The sequence below is a fragment of the Ranitomeya variabilis genome, chromosome 5 (assembly GCF_051348905.1).
Source record: "Ranitomeya variabilis isolate aRanVar5 chromosome 5, aRanVar5.hap1, whole genome shotgun sequence".
In the NCBI taxonomy this organism is placed as follows: Eukaryota; Metazoa; Chordata; class Amphibia; order Anura; family Dendrobatidae; genus Ranitomeya; species Ranitomeya variabilis.
In genome coordinates, this window is record NC_135236.1 from 683,096,730 (window position 1) to 683,115,304 (window position 18,575).

General features: G+C 50.2%; 1 protein-coding gene across 2 annotated transcripts in view; it reads right to left on the reverse strand.

Annotated features, from left to right (window-relative positions):
* IRAG2 (inositol 1,4,5-triphosphate receptor associated 2) overlaps positions 1 to 18,575 on the reverse strand; it is a 101,272-nt gene that overhangs the window by 41,907 nt on the left and 40,790 nt on the right. For both annotated transcript variants that reach the window (XM_077267189.1, XM_077267188.1), the window contains exons 2-15: positions 17,922 to 18,505; positions 17,695 to 17,805; positions 17,435 to 17,615; positions 17,269 to 17,342; positions 9,608 to 9,689; positions 8,095 to 8,253; positions 7,287 to 7,404; positions 7,157 to 7,207; positions 6,826 to 6,903; positions 6,664 to 6,720; positions 6,377 to 6,436; positions 5,734 to 5,798; positions 5,554 to 5,656; positions 322 to 462 (exon numbers count right to left, since the gene is read on the reverse strand). In XM_077267189.1, the coding sequence (XP_077123304.1) occupies positions 322 to 462; positions 5,554 to 5,656; positions 5,734 to 5,798; positions 6,377 to 6,436; positions 6,664 to 6,720; positions 6,826 to 6,903; positions 7,157 to 7,207; positions 7,287 to 7,404; positions 8,095 to 8,253; positions 9,608 to 9,689; positions 17,269 to 17,342; positions 17,435 to 17,615; positions 17,695 to 17,805; positions 17,922 to 18,489 (1,848 nt within the window). In that variant the 5' untranslated portion in view covers positions 18,490 to 18,505. The remainder of the gene's footprint in view (positions 1 to 321; positions 463 to 5,553; positions 5,657 to 5,733; positions 5,799 to 6,376; positions 6,437 to 6,663; positions 6,721 to 6,825; positions 6,904 to 7,156; positions 7,208 to 7,286; positions 7,405 to 8,094; positions 8,254 to 9,607; positions 9,690 to 17,268; positions 17,343 to 17,434; positions 17,616 to 17,694; positions 17,806 to 17,921; positions 18,506 to 18,575) is intronic.

Sequence of the window (18,575 nt, forward strand, 5' to 3'; positions counted from 1 at the left end):
GTTACTCCATGATAGTGTTTTATCTGGGCACTTTTAGAAGTGACTCAACCTGTCGCCACCACCTTTTTCAACCCACCAGCCACCACACCACCACCACCCTCTCCAACCCAACCAGCCAGCTGCCACCACCCTCTCCCACACAACCCACAAGCCGCCACCATCCTCTCCAACCCAACCCACCACTCTCCAATCCACCGCTACTCTTCCCACCCCCACTCTAGCCAACCACACCCCACCAGCCACCACCATCATCCTAGATCCACCAGCCACCACCATCATCCTAGATCCACCAGCCGCCCCATCTCATCTCCCACCACTCACCAGCCCAAGGAGAATGGTCTTGAACTCTGAGGACATTTGTTCGTGACTGGGTTCTTGAAGCAACAACAAAACCTCACGATCCAAAGTGATGTCAAGAGAAGAGGTTCGTCCAGTTGAGTTCATCCAGTCAGGCGTAGAGATCTAGGCATAAGAAAACTGTAATTAGACCTACCGGTGATTGTGTTTACAGGAATCCATCCTGACAGCACAATGGAGGACGTCCTTCTCCTCACTGGGACAGGAACTGAGAGGTTAAAAGGACACTCCCATCTCCACCCCTCAGTGCCCTCCGTGTCTGTTCTAAGTACCACACGAGGATGGATGCAACAGAATTTATTGATGATTCTTTATACAAACATTACGTCACATAAGTATGGAATTTCTCAGAAGGGAGGGAACTTGCCGTGCTGTCAGGATGGATTCCTGGAACACAACTACCGGTAGGTCCAGTAACCGTTTTCCAGGTCATCAATCCTGACAGCACCATGGAAAATACCAAAGTATGGTGATCTAGGGTGGGACCACTGCGTGAAGAACCTTCCTACTGAAGGCCACTTACCCTGAGACTAAGTCTACTTTGTAATGTCTCAAGAAGGTACTCAGACTGGACCATGTTGTGGCCCTACAGATCTGATCTACTGATGCCCCCCTCTTTCTGCACATGAAGTGGCTATGTATCTAGTTGAATGGGATCTTAGGGTCTTGGGAGGAGGTTTTCCGTCAGCCTCGTATGCCAGACCAATCGTGGATCTGATCCACCTTGCTATTGTGGATTTTGCAGCCTATTTACCCCCATTTGTTCCTCCATACTGCACAAATAAGTTTACGTCCTGTCTCCAGTCTCTGTCTGCTTCCAGGTAGTAGAGAACTATCTACCTAACATCTAGAGTGAAAGGACTGTTCCTTGGGGTTTCTAGGGAGCTGGCAGAAGGAGGGAAGTACGACTTCCAGGTTAATATTCGGGGTTGACACCACTTTGGGGAGAAAAGCCGGGCCAAGCCTCAAGACTAATCGGTCCTCATATCTGCAGATAATGGTCCTTGATGAACAGGGCCTGTAATTCTCCTACCCTTTTGGCTGAAGTAATCGCTACTAGGATAGCCGTTTTAAACGAGAATCTGCTAATGTCCATACTGTTCACTGGTCCTTATGGATGCTTACATAGTACATTGAGCACCAGGTTCAGATCCCAAGGTGGGAGATCTCCTCACTGAAGGTCTCAGCCTTTGTACTGCTCTGGAGAACCTTGCTATCCAGGGGTGGGCTGATAGGGGAGAGTCAAAGAATAGACTTGGCGCTGAAATTTGTACTCCAAGGGAACTTGGTCTAAGGCCTTTATTGAAACCCGTCTGCAGGAAATCAAGGATCCTGGGAATATGTACAGCACCATGGAATCAATGGTGCTATATAAATAAATAATAATAATATCCGGGCAAATTGTATCCACCGACGACTCCCCACAGTCCATGCAGAAACTCTTCCAGATCTTGTTATATATTGCTGAGGTTACGGGTTTCCTGCTTGCTTGAAGGGTAGAGATCACCTCATCGGACAACCCCTTTAATCTCCGGACCTGCCTCTCCGGATCCATGCCGAAAGTTGTAGACTATTCAGATTGTGGTGGAACACTGAGCCGTGGCAGGGAAGGTTTTTTTTCTTCTTGGAAGCAGGATGGGATCTTCCACTGACATCTTCCTCAGCAGAGGAAACCAACTCCTTCTCGGCCAGAAGGGCACCACCAACATTATCTTTGCCCTCTCTTCCTGTGCTTTCTTCAGTACCCTTGGAATCCGAGGAAGAGGGGGAAATGCATGGGACAGTTTCTCTCACCATGATTGCGATAGTGCGTCAACGTCCGCCAGATTGTCTAGGAGGTTTAGAGAAAAAAAAATAAAATTCCCTGACCTTTGCATTTTCTCCGGATGCGGAGAGATCTACCTGTGGAACTTCCCCAGCGCTGACGCCACATGCTGAACACTTCTTCGTTCAGCTCCCACTCTGTCGGAGATAACTTTTGCCTGCTCAGGAAGTCTGCCACCTGGTTCCTGGAACCTTCTAGGTGAACTGCTGAAACGGATAGCACCATCCTTTCTGCCCATCAAATGAACTTCCCTGCCAGATGTTGTAGGGCAGGATGTCTTGGACCCTCTTGATAGCATAAGAAGGCCACAGTTGTTGTGTTGTCCAACAGTATTACATGCCTGCCCCTGACTACCGACTGGACCTGGAGTAGTACCTTCCATACTGCATACAGTTCTCTGAAGTTTGAGGACCTGGCTCTGATTTCTGGGTTCCACGTTCCCTGGAAGTATCTTCCTTCTGTATTGGCACCCCAGACTAGCCAATTTGCATCTGTGGCGATTACTGTGCAGGGGGAGAGAACCCAGGGAACTCCCGCCTGGAAGTATTCCATAATGGTCTACCAACGTAGAGATTTCCTCACCGAGACGGATAGGGGCACCACGGTATCCAGGGACAGTTGGCATTTGTCCCAGGCAGATAGAATGACCCCCCTGGAGCCTCATTGCCTCACTGATGGAACGGCATCCTGTGAAGTAGCGGATCCTGTCCCTTTATAGCGGTCTGCTTCTCTACTGGCAATTAAGATGTTCTTAGGGAGTCAAGGAGAACCCCCAGGAACCTCTTCCTGGATTCTGGAGAGAGATCCGACTTCTTCCAGTTTATCACCCATCCTAGTTTCTGTACCATGGAGACCGAGGTCCAGCAGTGCTCCATGAGTTGCTCCTTGGAGGTGGCTATGATCAGGAAGTAGTCTAGGTAAGGAACTATGAGGATATCCTGTTTCCTTAGGTAGGAGACCACTTCCGCCACCAGCTTTTTGAACATCTGGGTGCTGAGGCTAGGCCAAAGGAAAGGCAACAGAATTGGTAGTGACGGACTCTCCCCTGGACCCTCAGAGTGAACCTTAAGTATCACTGGAAGGAAGCATGGATGGGAAGGTGGTAGTATGCATTTTTTAAGTCTAGGGTACACATCACCGCGTTTTTGTCTATCAGGGGAATTGTAGACCTGATGGACTCCATCTTTAATCTTTTGTAATTGATCCAGCAGTTTAGGGGTTTCAGATTTATTATTGTCCTGCTTTCTCCCGAGGGTTTCTTCACTGAAATGAGACTGGAGTAGTGGCCCTCATTTTTCTTGCTCGGGCATCAGGACTATTGCTCTGATCTTTAGGAGATCTTGGACATCTGACCACATGGGGAAACGGCCGACTGGAGGCGGGAGTTTGTTATTATGAACCTCGAATGCGGGGTCTGGGTCAACTATTCTGTAACCCGAAGAGATTATCCCCAACACCCACTGATTTTCTGAGACCTCCTGCCAACTTCCCAGGAACTGCCCTAGCCGTCCCCCCACTCTCACAGCATCACTTTATTCCTGAATCGGAGATAGAGTCCTTACCCCTACCTCCATTGGGGTAGCTCGATCTGCCTGACTTGCCCTTCCCCTTATAGCCTGACCTCTGGTTGGGTTGGGGGTCTACAAAAGGACTGACTTCTTTGGTTTCTCCTCGGGGAACCCTTTCTTTTTGTCAGATGCCTTTTCTAGGATATAATCTAGTACAGACACAAGCACTCTATTGCCCTAGAAGGGAATGGAACACAGCTTGTTTTCGGACTGTGCATCCACCAACCATATTTTTAGCCAAATAGCTCTCCGGGCAGCATTAGCTAATTACCAATTCCTGCCTGAGAATCCTCTTCTGCCACCTTGGCTACGGGAACATCGATCTTGGGGATGTATTTCTACGCTTTGATGTCCTCCGGCTCAACGGACAGGTGGAGCTTGAAGTGTCTAGGAATAGCTAGCTTTTTTCATAGTCTTCCCGCTCCTCCTTGATCATTGAACGGATGTGGCTGTTGACCGGGAAGACTATTCCTCTGGGACCTCAAACTACCAAACATCTCATCTACGGAGAGAGGCTTCTGAGTTTCCTCCACCTGCATAGTGCTTCTTACTGCTCGGAGGAGTTAGTCTGTGTCCTCACAGGAGAAAAGGTATCTTCCCTCCCTCTGGCGGATCAGCTGACATCTCCCCTTCTTCCTGGTCAGAGTCTCCTGAAAATAGGTCTTCCTCAGAGGACAACTATCTCCTTTGGCCTCATGGCACGGGGACCACTCGAACTCGAGCTGCGAAAAATGCATTTGGACTAGCCCTGAGATCGCGGTGTGGGCCTCCTCTCTAATTATAGACCTCATATCCGATAGTAGAGATGACTGCTCTTCTTTGATGACTTGAGGTGCAGAGTTCGCATAGATTCTTCTGCCAGGTGTCTGGTAGCTTGATGTTACAGATAGCACATCTTCTACCCTTCCCGGCTTTCTTGCCATCCTTTTGGGTGTTCCCCCTAGAATACAGAGTACATGTCATGTGTGTGGGTAAGGGTTTAAGTGGATATCTCACTAATCTCACATGCCCCTGGCTCTGTTCAGAGCTAGCCTCAGCTTTGGCAGATTCCTCCATGTCGAAGCATACATTAGGACAGCCTACAGACATCTAGGACATTATTTGATACCCATATCCGGGTTTCTTCCTGCGTTCCACCGTGGCTACAACCTGGATGTGCTCTGCCCGGCCTGTAGAGATGACGTCGCTGGGACACATGCCCGCAGGGGATTCAGTGTGCCGGAGCAGAGAGCCTCCCAGCAGGAGGATGCGGCTCACTGCCTGGAAGTGCAACACCCCAGGTAACCGGCTGTTGCAGTGATGTTGCCTTCCTCTCCAGGAGGGTGATGTCACGCTTGGAGGCAAGGGAGTCATTCTTTCCATTAAGTATCAACACATCTGAATCTAGGCCAGGAGGGGGAGCTCAGGACCTGGATTCAGGGGAGCTTCCTTAGACTTTATGTATCCTGGCCTGGAGGAGGAACTAGTTAGTCTCCAGGAGGGAGAGATAGAGGAAGGACGTCTGGAACAGACAGAGGCCTAGCAGCCACATGGGAGCTGCAGCCTCTGGGAAGAGAGATAACCTGAAGGGTTGTATGGGGTGAAGCTACAGAGGAAGGGAGCACAGGAGTGGAAAAAGGGCTCAGAGGGGAAGTGTGACCGGGCACCCTCAGAGCCAGAACGCAGCAACCGGGCATCGGGAGCCCGAGGCTTTAGTGGGACTCTAGGACACTTAGCAGAATCGGAGGGCTAAGAACTTTATCTGTGCTTTGTTTGCTCAGTCATTCTGTGCCCACAGTCCCTTTCCATATATGCGGTGATCACCTCCAGCGAATGTTGCGCGTACTCCAGCTCTGTGTGCAGAGAGTTCAGGCCGCCACCGATGACGCGGCTCAGCTTGTAGGTGATCGGAGAGTTGATCCCGTTCCTGAAATAGATACAGAATTATTGCAGGTTGTGGGGGCGATCGCGGTCACAGATCCGGGGTCTTTGCTGTGGACTCACGACAGAAGCTCCTGCTCCATTTGTTGCAGATCTCTCTCCAGTTTATTCTTCTCAATTCGCAAAGTCTGGAAACAAAATTGAGAAAAGTGAATTTAAGGGGGGGGGGGGGGGACACCTACCATCAACCTGCACAACCAGGACCTGATGTCCGTCTGAAGCTTCCAGAGGCGGCAGAACAGTTTATTCTGGCTCCTGACACCTGCCTGAGTTCAGGTTACAGCCATGAGAGTCAGAAGTCGCCACAAACCAAGATGGCACTCATTCTCCCCAAGTTAGAAGAATCAGATTTAAAAGGAACCAAAAGAGGCTTAAAGTTTTGCAACATACAAATTCAGAGTCTTTTTCAGCCTGACTGGTGCAACTGTACCCCTAAATATCCATACTGAGCGCTCTGCGGGGGCGTGTCCTACAAATCCATCCCATCTGTGAACCAATCAGAAGTGCACACACAGAGCACACCCCCCACAGTTCTTCCTTCTTAGAAATATGAGTTAGAATTGCTCCATTGCCCCTATAACAAGGTAATGGAGCCCCACTATTGCCCCAATAAGTAGTGGTAATGGTCCCCTCCCTGCATAAAGGGAAACTAGCGTAGCATGAGAAGGTAGAGGTTGCCTTTAAGAACCCTTTCCCGTCTTTATACCTCAATGACTGAGCTGTACTCCATCAGTGTAGACTTCATCTCCTCAATATAATGGTCTTTCTGTAATAAAGAGACGTCACTGGTGAAAACAATGACTGATACACTAACAGGCCCTCCGCTGTGCCGAGCATTAGATAAAGACAGGCTTTCATCTTCTAGAGGAAAACTAGAATATTTCTCTTTAATGAAAGGTAAGCAAAGGAATTGATACAAAGTACCTAAGACATTGCAGAATGATGGAGAGCCCCCCACCCCCATATAAAGACCCCCACAGTCCGCTCACTGACCACCAACAGCTCAGCGTCCTTCTTCTGCAGCGCGCCCTCAAAATCCGTCCCCTGTAACTGGAGGGAAAGGATCGCAGAGAAGAATGAGAAAAGTCTGCAAATTATGATCCCCCCCAAAAAAGGGGTGCGAGGAGACCCCCAGCCAGCAGAGCCGGACGTTACCTGGAGCGCCGCAGCTTTATCTGTGACTTGTGACAAGGCTTTTCTGACCTCTTCAACCTCCAGGATGCAGCACTGATTCTGCGAACGAGGTGCGAAAAAAAAGTTAGAGAAGCAGGTTAAATAAAATATAGGGCTAAAAATGGTCTCCGCTCCCCCCGACACATGCGCGACGCTCTCCGGTCCCCCCAAGCCCCCCCCACCCGACGCCTGCGCGACGCTCTCCAGTCCCCCCGACGCTCTCCAGTCCCCCCGACGCTCTCCAGTCCCCCCGACGCTCTCCAGTCCCCCCGACGCTCTCCAGTCCCCCCCGACGCTCTCCAGTCTCACACACCTCGTCCTGCAGGGAGCTGATCTTTTGAATTAGTGACAGATTCTCTTTTCCCTACAAAACACAAGAAAAAAATAAATCAAAAACTAAATTGCTGGCGACGATTCACAATATAAAGTTGTAAACCGCTGACCATCTGCTTGTTGTGGGCGACCAGCGCGGACTTCGACTCCTCCAGGGCCGCCATGTTCAACTTTAACTCCTCGATTTCAACCTTCATGGTCCGCACTACAGTGATGGACTGCTGAGCGCTGCAAGGCGGGGAGGAAGGGAAGACCATTAAACCCTGTAACAAGCCTGCGCAGCACGGAGAGGCAGTCTACTGTACAGTAGCAAATACAAGCCAGCGAAGCCCAGAGAGGCAGTCTACTGTACAGAAGCAAATACAAGCCTGCAAAGCTCAGAGAGGAAGTCTACTGTACAGTAGCAAATACAAACCAGCACAGCACGGAGAGGCAGTCTACTGTACAGTAGCAAATACAAGCCTGCGCATCAGGGAGAGGCAGTCTACTGTATAGTAGAAAAAACAAGCCTGCGCAGCACAGAGAGGCAGTCTACTGTACAGTAGCAAACAAGCCACCACAGCAGGGAGAGGCAGTCTACTGTACAGTAGCAAATACAAGCCTGCGCAGCTCAGAGAGGCAGTTTACTGTGCAGTAGAAAAAACAAAGCGGCAGTGTACTGTACAGCAGACAGAAGTTGCAGCATGGTAGGTATAAGCACTGGAATTACAATCACCAAGAAATCAAGTTATAAAGGAATTAAGCAGAAAGTGAAGCAGCGATAATGCAACAGGAGGAAGTTTGATTTCCGCTGTGAAGCCAGAACACTGACAAACGTTTAGATTTACATCATTTGGAAATAATATAGAGCAACTGGAAACCTCAGTGGAGCCTCGTCTGCAGGTACCAGGAATGTCATTAACGTGGCCAGAAAATTACCTCTGCAACTGACTCCGCAGCTCCTCGTTCTCCTCCAGGAGCCGATGATTGGACTCCTCCTGAGCTTCGTTGGAAGCCTTCAGCTGACTCTGCTGCTCCTGCAGCTTCTGGTTATTGTACTGCAGATCAGCAATGCAAGTGATGAGGTCCGAAGTGTCACTGGGAAGAGAGAGATCACCCAAAACTAGACACATTTGTACTCCAGAGCTGCACTCACTATTCTGCTGGTGCAGTCACTGTGTACATACATTACATTACTGATCCTGAGTTACATCCTGTATTATACCCCAGAGCTGCACTCACTATTCTGCTGGTGCAGTCACTGTGTACATACATTACATTACTGATCCTCAGTTACATCCTGTATTATACTCCAGAGCTGCACTCACTATTCTGCTGGTGCAGTCACTGTGTACATACATTACTGATCCTGAGTTACATCCTGTATTATACCCCAGAGCTGCACTCACTATTCTGCTGGTGCAGTCACTGTGTACATACATTACTGATCCTGAGTTACATCCTGTATTATACCCCAGAGCTGCACTCACTATTCTGCTGGTGCAGTCACTGTGTACACACATTACATTACTGATCCTGAGTTACATCCTGTATTATACCCCAGAGCTGTACTCACTATTCTGCTGGTGCAGTCACTGTGTACATACATTACATTACTGATCCTCAGTTACATCCTGTATTATACTCCAGAGCTGCACTCACTATTCTGCTGGTGCAGTCACTGTGTACATACATTACTGATCCTGAGTTACATCCTGTATTATACCCCAGAGCTGCACTCACTATTCTGCTGGTGCAGTCACTGTGTACACACATTACATTACTGATCCTGAGTTACATCCTGTATTATACCCCAGAGCTGTACTCACTATTCTGCTGGTGCAGTCACTGTGTACATACATTACTGATCCTGAGTTACATCCTGTATTATGCCTCAGAGCTGCACTCACTATTCTGACACCTTTCCTGAGCTTCTGTAGTACTTGGTTTTGTACGTCTGCAGTTTCCGGTCTGGAGATGGGCACGGAGACCAGGGGAATGACCCAGAATGTGGCAGATTGTAGGTTCTCTGGGGGTTTAGTGAATGCTGCTCTGGAGAAGTTGTAATTATGGAACCACATTACATAATTCAGCTGAAAACCTCAAATAGGGAAGGAACAGATAAAGTATATATACTGTAAATATAAAATTATTTATAAAGTTGATCCTCAATCCATAAGATAAGTGTTTCCTGCCCAGGACTTGCCCCGATCTCTGCGTTTTCAGCCTCTCCCTAGTAAATTCAGCCAGACCCCAGCGATATCTGACAGTCGGGGTCCTGCTGTAACTAATGGGGACATCCTGGGCTGAGACCCCTCTTATTGCTCCACATTTCTTCAGGGCGGGGGCCAGGTTTGTGCAGTGAGGAGTGACGGGCCCTTTCCTGAATATTTTGTGTTTGCATGGCAGAGAACCGCACGTAACATTGTGCACTGGTGACGCGGCCACTCACAGGTCTCCTCTGGACACGTCGCCACCGAAAGCCTCCAAACTGCCATACGTCACGTTCATGGTGCTGCCAGAGACTCTGCGCCCTGAACACAGAAAATCAATCATTTATCTGAACATTCAGTGTAGAAATATAGCAAAGCACCGAGTGGGCGCAGTCACAGACAGCGGGACCGCTCCGGGGGCAGAGTGGGCGCAGTCACAGACAGCGGGACCGCTCCGGGGGCAGAGTGGGCGCAGTCACAGACAGCGGGACCGCTCCGGGGGCAGAGTGAGTGCAGTCACAGACAGCGGGACCGCTCCGGGGGCAGAGTGGGCGCAGTCACAGACAGCGGGACCGCTCCGGGGGCAGAGTGGGCGCAGTCAGAGAGCGGGAGCAAAGCAGCCCCGAGTGCTAAGCCAGACAGGATAACTGAAAGCAGGAGTGGAGCTGCACCGGAGTCCAAGCGGATGGAGTCACAGACAGTGGGACCTGTTATGATCTGGTGACCTAGGAGCAGCATGGACGAGCTCTGGAGTAGGTGGCCTCTATACTGACCGCAGACCCTGAACTTAACACCGCAACTATAAGTAGCCATGGGATGTTCCTGTCACTCCCTCGACACCTCGTCACAGCCGGAGGACTAATTACCCCTAAAGAAAGAAACAGGAAAACTATCTTGCCTCAGAGAAAATCCCCAAAGGAAAGACAGCCCCCCACAAATATTGACTGAGAAGAAAGGGAAATTACAAACGCAGACTGAAAACAGAATTTAGCAAAGGAGGCCACGCTACCTACAAAGAAAAGACAGGACAGAGTACTGTGCGGTCAGTATTAAAATACTACAAAAATCCACCACAGAGAATACAAAAATCTCCACACCTAACTAAAGGCATGGAGGGTAACTCTGCGACTCCAGAGCTTCCAGCTTGGCTGAATAAATCCTTACACAGACAAAGCTGGACAAGAAAAAACATAGCAATTCACTGAACTATTAAGTCCACCGCATGTGGACTGCAAAAACAAAGCCAGGACTTATCTTTGATGATTTGGACAATCCAGAAGGAGAAACCAAGCAGAGATGTGAATCCTCCAGAAAAACAATGGACAACTGGCACTCACTAAAGGGTGAAGCCAGACTAAATAGCCCCGTCCAAAGTGGAAGCACCTGATGACTGCTGTGAAGGACAAACAGCAGCACTACCACTTATAACCACCGGAGGGAGCCCAAGAGCAGAACCCACAACAGAATTCACAACAGTACTCCCCCCTTGAGGAGGGGTCACCGAACCCTCACCAGAGCCCCCAGGCCGATCCGGACGAGCCAAATGGAAGGCACGAACCAAATCGTCAGCATGAACATCGGAGGCAACAACCCAAGAATTATCCTCCTGGCCATAACCCTTCCACTTGACAAGATACTGAAGCCTCCGTCTAGAAAAACGAGAATCCAAGATCTTCTCCACAACATACTCCAACTCCCCATCAATCAACACCGGGGCAGGAGGATCAACAGAGGGAACCACGGGCACCACATATTTCCGCAACAAAGATCTATGAAAAACATTATGGATGGAAAAAGAGGCTGGAAAGGCCAAACAAAAAGAGACACTGGATTGATAATCTCAGAAATCCTATAAGGGCCAATAAACCGAGGCTTGAACTTCGGGGAAGAAACCTTCATAGAAACATGACGAGAAGACAACCAGACCAAATCCCCAACCCGAAGCCGGGAACCCACAAGCCGACGACGGTTAGCAAAACGCTGAGCCTCCTCCTGAGACAACACCAAATTGTCAACAACATGAGCCCAAATCTGCTGCAACCTGTCAACCACAGAGTCCACCCCAGGACAATCAGAAGACTCAACCTGCCCTGAAGAAGAACGAGGATGAAACCCAGAATTACAAAAGAATGGTGACACCAAGGTAGCAGAACTAGCCCGATTATTAAGGGCAAACTCGGCCAATGGCAAGAAAGCCACCCAATCATCCTGATCAGCAGACACAAAGCATCTCAAATAAGTTTCCAAAGTCTGGTTAGTTCGTTCGGTTTGGCCGTTTGTCTGAGGATGAAATGCGGAAGAAAAAGACAAATCAATGCCCAGCCTAGCACAAAAGGCCCGCCAAAACCTGGAAACAAACTGGGAACCTCTATTGGACACAATATTCTCCGGAATGCCATGCAAACGAACCACATGCTGAAAAAACAACGGAACCAACTCAGAAGAGGAAGGCAACTTAGGCAAAGGTACCAAATGAACCATCTTAGAAAACCGGTCACAGACCACCCAGATAACAGACATCCTCTGGGAAACCGGAAGATCCGAAATAAAATCCATAGAAATATGCGTCCAAGGCCTCTCAGGGACCGGCAAAGGCAAAAGCAACCCACTAGCGCGGGAACAGCAAGGCTTGGCCCGCGCACAAGTCCCACAGGACTGCACAAAAGAACGCACATCCCGTGACAAAGAAGGCCACCAAAAGGACCTACCAACCAAACCTCTGGTACCAAAAATCCCAGGATGGCCAGCCAACACAGAACAGTGAACCTCAGAAATCACTCTACTAGTCCATCTGTCAGGAACAAACAGTTTCCCCGCTGGACAGCGATCAGGTTTATCAGCCTGAAACTCCTGAAGAACCCGCCGTAAATCAGGGGAGATGGCAGAAAGAATCACCCCCTCCTTAAGAATACCAACCGGCTCAAGAATCCCAGGGGAATCAGGCAAGAAACTCCTAGAGAGGGCATCAGCCTTAATATTCTTAGAACCCGGAAGATACGAGACAACAAAATCAAAACGGGAGAAAAACAGGGACCATCGGGCCTGTCTAGGATTCAGCCGCTTGGCAGACTCGAGGTAAATCAGATTCTTATGATCGGTCAGGACCACAATACGGTGCTTAGCTCCCTCGAGCCAATGTCGCCACTCCTCAAATGCCCACTTCATAGCCAACAACTCCCGATTGCCGACATCATAATTGCGTTCCGCAGGCGAAAACTTTCGGGAAAAGAAGGCACACGGTTTCATCAAGGAACCATCAGAATTCCTCTGAGACAAAACGGCCCCTGCCCCAATCTCAGAAGCGTCAACCTCAACCTGAAATGGAAGAGAAACATCCGGCTGACGCAACACAGGGGCAGAAGTAAATCGGCGCTTAAGCTCCTGAAAGGCAGAAACAGCCTCAGAGGACCAATTAGCTACATCAGCGCCCTTCCTCGTCAAATCGGTCAGGGGTTTAACCACACTGGAGAAGTTGGCAATGAAACGGCGATAAAAATTAGCAAAGCCCAAAAATTTCTGAAGGCTCTTCACGGATGTGGGCTGGATCCAATCATGAATGGCCTGAACCTTAACCGGATCCATTTCTATAGGTGATGGAGAAAAAATGAAGCCCAAAAAAGAAACCTTCTGTACTCCAAAGAGGCACTTCGACCCCTTCACAAACAAGGCATTAGCACGAAGGATCTGAAATACCATCCTGACCTGTTTCACATGAGACTCCCAATCATCGGAAAAAATTAAGATGTCATCCAAATATACAATCATGAATTTATCAAGATAATTCCGGAAGATATCATGCATGAAGGACTGAAATACAGAAGGAGCATTAGAGAGCCCGAAAGGCATCACAAGGTATTCAAAATGGCCTTCGGGCGTATTAAATGCAGTTTTCCATTCATCACCCTGCTTAATACGAACAAGATTATATGCCCCTCGAAGGTCAATCTTAGTAAACCAACTAGCCCCCTTAATCCTGGCAAACAAATCAGAAAGCAAAGGTAAAGGGTATTGAAACTTGACCGTGATCTTATTCAAGAGGCGATAATCAATACAGGGTCTCAAGGAGCCATCCTTGCCAACAAAAAAAAAAAAAACCTGCTCCCAATGGTGAAGAAGATGGCCGAATATGCCCCTTCTCCAAGGACTCCTTAACATAACTCCGCATGGCGGTATGTTCAGGCACAGACAGGTTGAAAAGTCGGCCCTTAGGAAACTTACAACCTGGAATCAAGTCAATAGCACAATCACAGTCCCTATGCGGTGGAAGGGAACTGGACTTGGGCTCATCGAAAACATCCTGGAAATCCGACAAAAACTCAGGAATTTCAGAAGAGGGGGAGGAGGAAATTGACATCAGAGGAACGTCATTATGAACCCCGACAACCCCGACTAGTCACAGACATAGATTTCCAATCCAACACAGGATTATGTACCTGTAACCACGGGAAACCCAGCACAATAGCATCATGCAAATGATGCAACACCAGAAAACGACAATCTTCCTGATGGGCTGGCGCCATGCACATGGTCACCTGTGTCCAAAACTGGGGTTTATTTTTAGCCAACGGTGTAGCATCAATCCCCCTCAAAGGAATAGGACTCTGCAAAAGCTGCAAGGTGAAACCACAACGTCTGGCAAATTCTAAGTCCATTAAATTTAAAGCGGCGCCTGAATCCACAAATGCCATGACAGAAAATGACGATAATGAGCAGATCAGGGTCACAGATAACAGAAATTTAGGTTGTACAGTACTGATGGTAACAGAACTAGCGATTCTCTTGGTACGCTTAGGGCAATCAGAAATAACATGAGCAGAATCGCCGCAGTAAAAGCACAACCTATTCTGACGTCTGAATCCTTGGCGTTCAGCTCTAGACACAATCCTATCACGCTGCATAGGCTCAGGACTCCGCTCGGAAGACAATGCCATAGTGTGCACAACTCTGCGCTCGCGCAAGCGCAGATCAATCTGAATGGCCAGAGACATAGAATCACTCAGACCTGCAGGCGTGGGGAAGCCCACCATAACATTTTTAACAGATTCAGAAAGACCCTTTCTGAAAATTGCCGCCAAGGCATCCTCATTCCATTTAGTCAGCACAGACCATTTTCTAAATTTCTGGCAATATGATTCTGCCGCTTCTTGACCCTGAGACAGGGCCAACAAGGTCTTATCAGCATGATCCACTGAATTAGGTTCGTCATACAATAACCCAAGCGCCTGAAAAAAGGTGTCTACATTAAGCAACGCCGGATTCCCAGGTTCCAGGGCAAATGCCCAATCCTGGGGGTCACCACGCAACAGAGAAATGACAATTTTTACCTGCTGGATGGGATCACCAGAGGAACGGGGCTTAAGAGCAAAAAACAGTTTACAGTTATTTTTAAAGCTCAAAAATTTGGACCTGTCCCCAAAAAACAGATCGGGGGTAGGAATTCTAGGCTCTAAAACAGGAGTCTGCACGATATAATCAGAAATACCCTGTACTCTAGCAGCAAGTTGATCCACCCGAGAAGCAAGTCCCTGAACATCCATGTCAGCGCCTAACTCTTGAGCCACCCAGAGGTGAAGAGGGAAAAAAAAAACACAACAGAGTACAGAAAAAAAATGGCTCAGCACTTTCTTTCCCTTCTTTTGAGATGCGGTTAACTCATTGTTGGCCAGTTGTACTGTTATGATCTGGTGGCCTAGGAGCAGCAAGGACGAGCTCTGGAGTAGGTGGCCTCTATACTGACCGCAGACCCTGAACTTAACACCGCAACTATAAGTAGCCGTGGGATGTTCCTGTCACTCCCTCGACACCTCGTCACAGCCGGAGGACTAATTACCCCTAAAGAAAGAAACAGGAAAACTATCTTGCCTCAGAGAAAATCCCCAAAGGAAAGACAGCCCCCCCACAAATATTGACTGAGAGGAGAGGGAAATTACAAACGCAGACTGAAAACAGAATTTAGCAAAGGAGGCCACGCTACCTAGAAAGAAAAGACAGGACAGAGTACTGTGCGGTCAGTATTAAAATACTACAAAAATCCACCACAGAGAATACAAAAATCTCCACACCTAACTAAAGGCATGGAGGGTAACTCTGCGACTCCAGAGCTTCCAGCTTGGCTGAATAAATCCTTACACAGACAAAGCTGGACAAGAAAAAAAACATAGCAATTCACTGAACTATAAAGTCCACCGCATGTGGACTGCAAAAACAAAGCCAGGACTTATTTTTGATGATTTGGACAATCCAGAAGGAGAAACCAAGCAGAGATGTGAATCCTCCAGAAAACAATGGACAACTGGCACTCACTAAAGGGTGAAGCCAGACTAAATAGCCCCGTCCAAAGTGGAAGCACCTGATGACTGCTGTGAAGGACAAACAGCAGCACTACCACTTATAACCACCGGAGGGAGCCCAAAAGCAGAACCCACAACAGAATTCACAACAGGGACCGCTCCGGGGACAGAGTGGGCGCAGTCACAGACAGCGGGACCGCTCCGGGGGCAGAGTGGGCGCAGTCACAGACAGCGGGACCGCTCCGGGGGCAGAGTGGGCGCAGTCACAGACAGCGGGACCGCTCCGGGGGCAGAGTGGGCGCAGTCACAGACAGCGGGACCGCTCCGGGGGCAGAGTGGGCGCAGTCAGAGAGCGGGAGCAAAGCAGCCCCAAGTGCTAAGCCAGACAGGATAACTGAAAGCAGGAGTGGAGCTGCACCGGAGGCCAAGCGGATGGAGTGACGGGGAGCAGGATCGGAGTAGTACCAAGCATTGAGCAGGCGCAGTAGCAGAGTGGGATCAGAACAACAGACGAGTGGATAGTGATGCAGAGCGAAGCAGCACCGGGGTTGAGCATAATTCGAGCACCACCAAAAGCAGAGAGGACAGAGTGGGAGTATTGTAACTTCAAGGGCCATGCAGACAGTGACAGAGCGACAGTGGAGCAGCACCAGGGGACAACCAGACAGTGATGGAGAGTGGCAGTGGAGGAGCACCGGGGTTCGGGCAGACAGATTGACGGAGAGTGGGCAGAGCAGGACCAGGGACCGAATGGACGTAGTGACAGAGGGGCAGTGGCACAGTATTGGGGCCGAGTGGGTGCAGAGTAGTACTGTGAACTGACTGGATGCACAGTATTGGAGGGACCAACAAGGTGCAGTGATGGGGAGTGGCGCACTACCAAGAGCCAACCAGGTGCAGTCATGGGGAGCGGCGCACTACCAGGAGCCAACCAGGTGCAGTGATGGGGAGCGGTGCACTACCAGGAGCCAACCAGGTGCAGTGATGGGGAGCGGTGCACTACCAGGAGCCAACCAGGTGCAGTGATGGGGAGCGGTGCACTACCAGGAGCCAACCAGGTGCAGTGATGGGGAGCGGCGCACTACCAGGAGCCAACCAGGTGCAGTGATGGGGAGCGGCGCACTACCAGGGGTCAACCAGGCGCAGTGATGGGGAGCGGCGCACTACCAGGGGTCAACCAGGCGCAGTGATGGGGAGCAGCGCACTACCAGGGGTCAACCAGGCGCAGTGATGGGGAGCGGCGCACTACCAGGAGCCAACCAGGTGCAGTGATTTTGAGTGGTGCACTACCAGGAACCAACCAGGTGCAGTGATGGGGAGCGGCACACTACCAGTAGCCAACCAGGTGCAGTGATGGGGAGCGGCACACTACCAGGAGACAACCAGGTGCAGTGATGGGGAGCGGCACACTACCAGGGGACAACCAGGTGCAGTGATGGGGAGCGGCACACTACCAGAGGACAACCAGGCGCAGTGATGGCGAGCGGCACACTACCAGGGGACAACCAGGTGCAGTGATGGGGAGCGGCGCACTACCAGGGGACAACCAGGCGCAGTGACGGGGAGTGGTACAGAACATAGTAAAATGACCGCCATGAAGACAGTCTCACCGGCCAGGAGACTCTCGCGCAGTTTCATCATGGAGTCTTCCGCCAGCACAGATTCCTTGGTTTTGTTTTCTGCTCTGTAAAAAGTAGCTACAATGGTGAAGACGCAAGTTCTGCCCCCAGCAGCCACGGGTCCGATGATGGGCAGACAATGGCACCACTCGCTCACCCGTTGTTCCTGCAGTCCTCCACCCACTCCTTCATGATGGCATGATAGGTGTCCAGGTCCATGGAGATGTCCCTCCTCTCGGGGTCCAGCATGTGGCACAGCTCGCTGAGGCCGCTATCTTCAGAGCCGCGACTAGTCGTGTGTCTCAGGTAATCCACAATCTTGGACACTGCCACTTTACCTGTCACGAGAAAGGGCAAGATTGGTGCAGGCGACTTCCAGGACAATATGGCGGCTCAGTCATGTGGACCATTCCCCACCTCGGTGCTCTGTGTCACACGCATGGAAGATGCTATTCAACAAGTCCTCCTCGCAGATCAGGCTGACCTCCAAGGCTGCCTCCGACTTCTGCTCCGTCCTCCGCCTGAGACCTAGGGGACAGCGGCAGGATGTTATAGCACATGCAGGCATCACTGCTGACAACTTACCTGTACACTGTGAGAAGTTGTCAGGCCCCAAGCCTGGGGGCGACACCACGGACCGGTACCTGTGCTCTCGCTCAGCGACAGCCTCTTCACCACCGGAGATCTCAGCATGAACGGATCGGACTTCCGGCCGCAGTAGAAGTTGAGGTCAGGGTGCAGGACTTGGTCTTCCAGGATGACGTTTTTGTACTCGGAACCAGGGAGGATGGACTGGAACTTGAAGAGGGGATCGCGGGGTCCGACCAGCGGGGTGGAGCAGCTCTGTGAGCCGCAGGTGGGCCACAACTTTTTGCTCTGCTCCGTGGCCGCCGTGCAGGTGGAGTAGAGCTTGGTGCTGAACGGGGAGTCGCAGCTCGTCACTTGCTGCACCGTGGGTGAAAATGTGGTGCCGTTCCCCGGGCTGGAGAAACTGATCAGGTTCTTGCTGGTGTTCTTCATGGTCTGGTTCTTCAGAACCTCCTCCAGGTTCTTCTTGGTGCTGGACTGAGGGCTGTCGAAATTCCGGGACTGGAACTTGGGGATCTGCAGATACTGCTTGGACTCCTGAGTTCGCATCTCGATGGTTTTGATTTTGCGGCGGATACTGTCCACCGGGTTGTGACGCTTCGAGGCCGAGCCGGACTCTGCCATCTTTACTCCTAATTACCTACAGAAGAAGTTGGGACAAACCATGAAGACACTAGGGGGCGCCCATAATATGTTGTTACATAAGCTCA